The sequence below is a fragment of the Oncorhynchus masou genome, chromosome 30 (assembly GCF_036934945.1).
Source record: "Oncorhynchus masou masou isolate Uvic2021 chromosome 30, UVic_Omas_1.1, whole genome shotgun sequence".
Taxonomy (NCBI): domain Eukaryota; kingdom Metazoa; phylum Chordata; class Actinopteri; order Salmoniformes; family Salmonidae; genus Oncorhynchus; species Oncorhynchus masou.
Window position 1 is genome coordinate 56,425,386 of NC_088241.1, and position 9,618 is coordinate 56,435,003.

The 9,618-nt window shown below is 40.2% G+C and overlaps 1 protein-coding gene across 1 annotated transcript; it reads right to left on the minus strand.

Moving 5' to 3' along the window:
- Window positions 1-4,605: 4,605 nt before the first annotated feature.
- cops5 (COP9 signalosome subunit 5) lies at window positions 4,606-9,318 on the minus strand. Its single transcript, XM_064949478.1, has 8 exons — window positions 8,978-9,318; window positions 8,488-8,722; window positions 8,168-8,296; window positions 7,655-7,720; window positions 7,234-7,319; window positions 6,854-6,965; window positions 5,776-5,924; window positions 4,606-4,879 (listed from the first exon to the last, which is right to left on the minus strand). Exons 1-8 carry the CDS (start codon window positions 9,112-9,114, stop codon window positions 4,789-4,791), a joined length of 1,005 nt encoding a protein of 334 aa, XP_064805550.1. The 5' UTR covers window positions 9,115-9,318; the 3' UTR covers window positions 4,606-4,788.
- Between the last annotated feature and the right edge of the window lie 300 nt (window positions 9,319-9,618).

Consider the following 9,618-nt stretch of genomic DNA (forward strand, 5'->3'; position numbering starts at 1 on the left):
ACACATGAACTCGCTGTAAAGAGACGAGTCAGAAGGAAAAGACATGTTATTGGAGTTATGCCACAGAAAATGTCTGTCCTTTTCAAAAATATATATTTCCTCAATGAAATATTTGTGATATTAGGTGCTCATTGAAGTAAAGTGGAATATATCTATGCCTAAATTAAATTGAATGTGTATAAAAGGAAGCTGATAGCATTTGTCAAAGTCAGTACCGGTAACTGCTGCTAAAAGCATTAGCTGGTCATTTTTATTCTCACAACTAGCTTTACACCAGAAAGGATGAGAGGTGCAAAGGTGGGATGGGCACTCTATTTGTGGTAATTAGGTCCATCTATTCCCTAAGCAAGCCATCTATTCCCAAAGCAGGCCATCTATTTCTCAAGCAGGCCCTCTATTCCTCAAGCAGGCCATCTATTCCTCAAGGTGTCCATCTATTCCCCAAGCAGGCCATCTATTCCTCAAGCAGGCCATCTATTCCCCAAGCAGGCCATCTATTCCTCAAGCAGGGCATCTATTCCTCAAACAGGCCGCCTATTCTGCAAGCAGGCCATCTATTCCCCAAGCAGGCCATCTATTCCTCAAGCAGGCCATCTATTCCTCAAGGTGTCCATCTATTCCTCAAGCAGGCCATCTATTCCTCAAGCAGGCCATCTATTCCCCAAGCAGGCCATATATTCCTCAAGCAGGCCATCTATTCCCCAAGCAGGCCATCTATTCTTCAAGCAGACATCTATTCCTCAAGCAGGCCGCCTATTCCAGGCCATCTATTCCGCAAGCAGGCCATCTATTCCCCAAGCAGACCATCTATTCCTCAAGCAGGCCATCTATTCCTCAAGGTGTCCATCTATTCCTCAAGCAGGCCACCTATTCCTCAAGCAGGCCATCTATTCCCCAAGCAGGCCATCTATTCCGCAAGCAAGCCGCCTATTCCTCAAGCAGACCATCTATTCCTCAAGCAGGCCATCTATTCCTCAAGCAGGCCATCTATTCCCCAAGCAGGCCATCTATTCCCCAAGCAGGCCATCTGAACAAGACTTTATTCCTTTTCCTCTGCCTCAGTTCCAGTGGTATGAGCACACTTTGGTTGAGAGAGAAATACATGCACACACAGATCTGAATGTGACAGCAAGTCTTTTCTAAACTTGATCTCTGGGCATGAGGCTTAGTTGACATGGAGAGCCTCTGATTGATTGAGATAAGATCTCCACTGTGCAGCTGCAAGGTCAGTGAAGCCCTCGGGACTGGATGGACAGCAGTTAATCACGTTCAAAACAACTGACACAAGCAGCAGTTAACTTACAGGATAAACACAAAGCCACATACATGAATGCTCTGTAGCAACTAACGTTAGCTAACTAGCTACTTACTACTACTGTTACTAGTACTGTAGATAACGGTAGACATAAACAACACACTAGCAAGGCAACTAACTTCAGCCTTTCAACAAAGCTGTCAGCGATAGCCAGCCAAAAATAGGCTTTCAAAGTACATACAAATCTACCTACCACTGTAGTATATGCACGTGTCCTTGTAATTTGGCGATAAAAGAGACTAATGCTAAAGATGCGGGGTGAGATAAGGTGAAAGTTTACACTCCTGTGTGGATATCCTTGTTGGGAATAGTTGCCATGGGAACAACACAGATGAGCGTGCAGAGAGGACTGCGCAGCTCATCTGCATACTTTCCTATGCAATAAATATATATTTTATGCAGCTACTGTTAATTTCCTTTCACTACTATATTGGAATAGTAACATATTGCTTACAAGTACGCTAATTAACAACCACGGATTTATTTGAGTTTTTCGAGCATGAGCTGTTTACAAACTGTGTCTATGGTTTACACAAGCGTCAATCAAATTGTGCACCATGTGCAGTTGCAGTCAGAAAGAGAGATTGCTATTGTGCTCATTACTAATTACTTGCAATGGTTGTCTGTATACACGCATGTAATTCTTGTCAACGCTCTGTTATATTTAACTACAAAACTTTTTCCCCCGATTATGACAGTTTTGTGAAATGACCAAAACACAGGCCGTTATTAATGTGATTTTTTTTTTTACCGTGCCCCAAAACTTGAGGATATAAATTAATTTCCTTTTTCTTATAGTACATTTCAGTTAAAAATGAACCCAAACGTAACTGGATCTAGAACAAACATAGGAATTCACAAAGGAAGTGGTAGATGAATTACATGGCTTTGGCAGAAATTAATTGGCTGTGCAGTGCATTACATTATTGCTGCAGTCAGCATTCAGGTAAGAAAACAAAACACTTCCTTTAGATTGTTCATTTCTCTGTGAACCACAAGTTTTTTGCCATTTGTATCTAGATCTTCTAAATTGTTATATATGCATCCAAAATATTTGTGAATTGGATTGCATTTCACACTTAATTACCTTTGGGCCAGACTTTTCTGGCTGAGTATATAAAAATAAATATTGGATACATATAGAGAAAGCCAGAATCAAACAAGCTAAATTCCATTCAGCACTTTTCCTTTCTTCAGAAATAGCCAGTAAACAATTCCATTCAAACACCATTAATCATGTAGTATTTTATGTACCTTTCTGATGATCAGCTACTTGTGTGGTATTGACCTCTGAAATTAAAACTGTTTTGCCTTTTCAATGGTGAAATGTAAAACATTTTATGTCCACGATCCACGATTATATGAGGTCAAAGGTTAAATAAAGATCAAAGAGTGTGGAAGATGTCAAACAGACAGAAAGGCAGACAGACATACACACATAAACAGTAAAACAGAGTGAATTTAGTAAAGATCTTGCAGCTACCCCTGAGGTCAGGCCTCTATTGCCTGCGGACTTGTACATGAGGTAACCCGACACCATGTTTATCAGTTTCTCCAACTTTCTGGGCTGAATGCTGTCCCACTTCTCCCCTTCTCTCCAGCCAAGATCACATTGCTCCCAGTAATAATGTGTATAACGCGCCAAGCAGGCCGGGGCCACAGTGCGATTGGCTCAGTGAGTCTCAGCAGTGACCCGTGCATTGTTATATAATGTCAGGGCCCGGGCTTCCTGCGACTGAATGACTTGTCTCCACTTATGCATGCAGAGCACTTGGCAGGGAGGAAATGTAGCGCTATGGGCCCTTATTTCTCCCCAAACATAGCTCCCCTTTAGGGCAACCAGTGAGTTCCAACCCCCTTCACTACATCATGCTTGTTGATCGTGTTCTGAGATCCAAAGTAAACAGGGCCTATAAGGGCCTGGTAATAAATAGCTATTCATCTTTAGCCTTATCGTCTGTTCTCAGAACTACAGTTAGTTTTTTAAATCAGTATTACCCCTGTTTATTATTCCAATTAATTCACCAAATTAGATGGAATTTCACTGTTTCATGGACGATTTGGATAATAGGAAGCACATTTAATGTATGCTTAATGAAAATAAATGTAATTTACATTGCAATAGTACTGAATGCTTGTCTTTCATTGGAATTCACATTTACTTGTTTCCACTTTTGCATAGAAATGTTCATCTGGTGTTGATCATAAGATTTACATGCAGGCCTAAGTCAAATGCTTTCAGTACGGAACACTGGTCTTATATTTAAATGATCATTTTACAAACCTTGCATTAGGTAAAACCATTACTAAGAAAGCACATTCCATATACTCTTAGAGCATCTAGCCATAACAGTACTTAGCTCTTACAGTAACAGTACTGTAATACACTTAATGGTTTGGCAAAACCACTAGCTACAGTGGATTCAATGGACCATGTGAGGGGAAAGCCAATTGTTCACTCTTGTTAATTCCAAAATTCTCAAATTGCATTAAACACTATTCAATAAGTTTCCTATTTCTGAAACACCACATTAGGATACACACTTCACCTACTATAATAATGTAAAAAGAAAATCATTACAAGAATTGGTGCCGAAAGCCAATGTACATGACAAAATGCAGAGACCCATTCAATCAGCACAAAATATGGTTCAATGCCTCTGCAATGCTGCATTGAAAATATACATCCCACCAGTACAATACTACAAGAAAAAAAGTATTATTGCATGAAACTGTGCCAGAGCTGCTGTGAAGAGCAGACGAGTTGTGTGAATAGACTTGTGTGTATGGCTCCTGTCTCTGTGCTGCATCATTGCAGCGGCGCAGCTTGACAACTCCGTCACCCTGAAGGACTGTGTACCATTGAGACAACCTGCCCCGAGAGCCACTCCACGGAGATATCCCGACCATGCCAGCCAGTGTTTAATTTAGAGCCGATGCAGCAGCTTGAGTTTGTTGTTCCATTATGTAATGCTATGATTGGCCAGAGTTGAAATGACTGGCTAACTGGTTGTAGATTTTTTTAATGGAGAAATATGTAACCATGGTCTTTGTTAAAGTGTTAGGTTGTACTCTACTCCAGCCATGGGACATGACAATGGAACAGCACTGTGTCATGTTGAACCCAAAGGAGCATACCATTCAAATGTCTGCAAGCATTCAAAAAGAAGAAATCTACATTATTTAGTGTATGCTTAAAGAAAAGCAATTAAGTTAAAACAATATGGTTCATCAACCTCAGGAATACTTCACTGAAAACTTTGGTCAAGGAAATAAATACCGAACGTAGATACACTTTAAACACCACTATTTATTTACGTGCACACAAGTTGAGATCAATCATTCACTAACTTTCTTCAGATAATAAGTGACAGATCATTCTGCTAACAAGAATCTAAATGCTAAACATACACAGTAATACACACACACACACATACACACGAGGCGTGAACTCGACTTGGGCCGTTTCGGGCTTAGTTGGCAGACGTGTTGATTTGATTGAAGAGTTTATCCTTGATGACTTGAGACATCAGACCATGGATCGCCTCAATGGTCGTCTTGCAGCTAGAATAGCCAGGGGAAAAAAGGAAAGTGAAGTTTCGCTCTGGACATGAAGAGGTGACACAGATTACCTATCAATCAACAGACCGGGCAGATTAATAAACAGATAGGTGTTGCATTCATGGGAGAAACTCAAGAAATCCCAGCTTGAATAAATAAGCAGACATTGATTAGTTAGGTAGGACATGCCACCAGCTAAAACAGTAACTAATCATTCTTATCACATCTACACACAAATCATTTGTGATCAAAATGGTTGCAAAACATATCGCAATAATAGGGATATTGGATAACTTAAAGTCCTGGGGCGGCAGGGTAGCCTAGTGGTTAGAGCGTTGGACTAGTAATCGTAAGGTTGTGAGTTCAAACCCCCAGAGCTGACAAGGTACAAACTGTCGTTCTGCCCCTGAACAGGCAGTTAACCCACTGTTCCTAGGCCGTCATTGAAAATAAGAATTTGTTCTTAACTGACCTGCATGGTTAAATAAAGGTAAAATAAATAAAAAGTAAGCAGACCAGAGATTTAGATTTTACATTGATGGTGTTCATCAGACAATATCATAAGACAGATCAATGACAATTGATTTTGTTTTTGTCAGCCGTTTATTTCACTACTGTGGAGTTTAACAGCATTGGTTTACAGTTTTCAATAACATCAGCAATCATCATCAAAGTAACAGTAAATGAGGAATTATCAACTCTCCAGTCAGTCAATACCTCCGCCTAAACGAAACATATGGTGATGTATGCTTCTATGTCAACAAACTATTGACCATGACAATATTAGAGAATCACGCTATGAATCAATCACTAAATAACCCAAGGTCTGGTACTGAATGCCAAATCAATAAGTTAGCCAAAAATGCCTAATAAACATTATCTAAACTGTGTTGCCTTACCTGTCTCGTGTAGCTTTGGCCAGTTTGTCCTCAGACTTCCTGTCGTGTGTGTCCAGGCCCAGCATGAAGCTTCCTCTTCCCAGCTGAGCCTCCGACTGCTCCAGCTTCTCAGACAGGTCAAACACCTGGCCTGTGGTGTATTCTGAATTCTGCGGACATAAGGTCACACACATTGGATTATGTACCTATATGTTATATTGTCATGTAGTATGATCAGACGAAAGTATACGATTAGGTTCATCAAAGTGCGTGGAAGCAGTAGCCTATATACTGGTCCGTATGTGGGCTTTCTTTACACACACACACACACACACACACACACACACACACACACACACACACACACACACACACGAGAATGTTCATGCACAGAATGTTCATGCACAATTTCACCACCAACTATTTTCTTCACCGCTACTGAGACATTCAATACAAGTATGCCGAACTTGATAAAGGCTTAAATGGCTTGCCAAGTCACCGTGAAAAGGGATCGTGAAAAGGTTTGCCTAAGGTGAGGCCGTGTTTTCCACGGAGCAGGTAATTAGGAGACAATGACAGGGGCCCAGACTGTGGTAACAGTGTAGTCACTGACAAAGCCCTTTGCCAATGGAGCAGCCAATTCTTGACAACTAGCCAATCCATCTTAATCCAGAATGCCCAGAGTGCACTGTTTGGATAGTCCGCTGCCTTTAGACTGTTTAGCCAGAGCGGCGGCATCCACAATGGGAATTCACTGGGGCTTTCAATCTCTAGAATGTACTGGCAATGAGGGAGATGATCCATAGTAAACCACAGTGACAACTGTGGCACATCTCCAACGCATAGATTATTTGTTTGCAGGTTAACGTGGTGGCATCAGTCATATTAATTAACCCATTTTTGTAAATCTGTTGACAGACTTAAAAAAACAACAACATAAAATGGCTATTAATAACAATCTAAATAAACAGAGGGATTTTTATTCATATGCAAGACCTCTACTTCAGCTGCTCCTTGATTCTGCATTGAATTGTTAGATATCTCATTGTAAAGTGTTCTTGAACATTGCTTGATATAGAGTTATATTCCAAACACTTACCGTCAGAAGACTTGAAGAGCTCAGAGTGTTGACCCAGTATTTATTCCAGAGGAGCTCCAGTAATTTCCGGTCGAGGGAAGACTTGAAATAAGTCACCTCCAGGGCATAATACCTAAACAAACAAAATCCCATGGCACTTAGTGAATAGTTACACAATGTCAATTAAATGAAGAATATATTACCTTTTTATTGACCACAGTGTTACGAAGGCATTATTAAAACATAATAACTTGAACTTGTGTTATAGGCTACATCAGCCTAAACACATGTTTTTATTTAAAGTAACTTGTCATGGTTATACATAGACAATTTGCAAGATGATGCTTAAGATTATTTGTGTGCCTAAACATTCTGCCAGTTAAATGTCCAACAGGACTCACTGTTTGCAGTGCACACCGAAGTCTTCGATCTTGTTCAGGGGAATGGTCTGATACTCAGAGGGTCCTTCATCAGGAGGTTTGTAACCCTGAAAACACAGACAATTATTAGACTCATTGATATTTATAGAGAGGAAATGTGGTCTTAAAATATTTGCCCAATTTGATAGAGACACCCATCCATTAAGGAATTAGCCAATTAAGGAATGGAGACAATTAACACAAGAGTTAACACAAGATTGACAATTAATCATAATATTATTTATTATAGATACAAGAAAACTTTAAGTGCTCCATGTTGTATGGGTAAAAAATACTGTACAAAAATGATATATTATGTATTTATGAGTGGAATATCTTTTGCAGTAATTTTGTACCCAACTAAAGACTGAAATAATTGCAATAAACACATTTTACTCCTTACTTTGGGATATGTTCTGAAGGCACCAAGATTGACTTTCCCTGCAGATATGGTGCGAGTGGGGTCAATCTGGGAGGGAAACAGATACAGTAGAACAGGAAAATGCATTCTGAGGTCAGACAGTCTCTAGAGATCACCCCAAGCCGGCCACCAGGTGTGAAGTTTTTTTCTTAACTACTGCTGCCAGTGTATTCAAAGAACACACTTAATTACCCTATGCCCTTGAGACTGGAGCACTGCGAATCCAATCAAGTGCAAATAACATCTACAGTTACAAGAGCCAAATATTTGCCCATGCCTCTTGGTGAACGACTACCATACATCAACAACCACTAAAGGGATGCCTTAACCTAATTACACCCCTCTCTGTTACTCATGCATTACTTTGTACCTGCAAATTCAAAAAGAAAACCAAAGTACTGTATTTAGGAAAGCAAATGGAAATTCAAACATGTGTATTTCACAGGTACTGAGCTATTGAACTATATGCTAAGGTTGATCTTTCACTGTACTCACCACCACTGCCACGAAGGGCTCTTGAAACTGCTGGTTGAGCATCTGAGTGCTGACATCGATACCTGACAACCAGCAGCCATAGCCTGGATGACTGTGGTACCAGCCAATGGCGTTCTCCAGCCGACCAACCTGACAGTTCACAAATGGCATCAGCATCAAGTCAATGAAGAGAGAGTGTCCATTAAGAGATAATGGACACTATGTTGAAACTATGTTACCCTTGTGATAAACAGTTCTCACTAAAATATATGTTTTATCATTCCTTTTCTGCAACGAGGACGAAAAACACGTCCCTCCCTTCCAGGAGTCAGTCATAATACCTGTTTGGCATTCTCAATGTAGGCAGCCATGTATTCATAAGCCGCAGCCTGCGCGTTGACCCGGGTCTCTGTGCCCTCCACTGGTAAGGCAAAGCTGTCCATGATGTTCATGGTCTCCCCGTCCACTTTCCCCAGCATCAGTCCCATCACCTCTAGGTTGCCCCCGGACCTGGCGTGCATCACCATTTTCAGCAGCGCCAGAGCAGAGATCTTGCAGTACTTAAAGTATTGATGACTACGGGACAGCAATCATAGTAGTGTGAATTATGCATAAGTTATAATGACATGCATTTGTTATTGCCAGTTCAGCTAGCTAGCTAGCATTAGCAGCTAGCTAGCAATGTAGGGAGAATTTCCATTGTTGACATGCTAACTAGCTAGCCAATTTAGCTAGAAGCTAGCTGGTAAAACTACGTTAACTCAGTCCAACAATGAACTAGCAAGCAGTTGCAAAGAAAAGCAACTGACAATCTATAAAATGTATACTTACTCCTTTGTCCATGGCTTCGCAGCAAGGATTTCTTGCTGTTGTTTTTTGTCATATTTATAGATTTCATCTATGCTCTGAACTTCCTGCATACTGTTTTGTAGCTCCCATGTTTTCTGTGCCATGCTACTCCCTGCCATTTTGATAAGCTGGTTTCACTACCTCTCTAAAATATAAAGTAATACTAGAGAAAATAAAGGTAGATAGAACTAGAGTGCTATCAAACGCTGAATTTAAAAAACTCTAGCTAGCTAATTATAACATAATCAAAAACCGGTATCCCTTGCTCATCTACTTGTTCAGGGAGCCATGACATTGGTCTGTACCATGCTGTGGGAAAGGAGGACATGCACGTTTCAAAATATAAAATATTGGGTGATATTTATGTTCAGTTCATGACTATAGCTACATATAAACTATCAAATTAGCCCAGAAATGCATGGAATTTAACAAATAAACTCATACTTTTATTCACCAACAGCTCAATAAAACACCCATTGACGTGATGGTTGAGTCCAAACAAGACAGCAGACGACGTGATACAAATCGAAATACTGACATCTTCTGGGGAATGTTTGAAATGCAGACGCTTTTTACTGATTTGTTATTTTGAAACAAAGTAATTAGTACATTTAATTTAAATT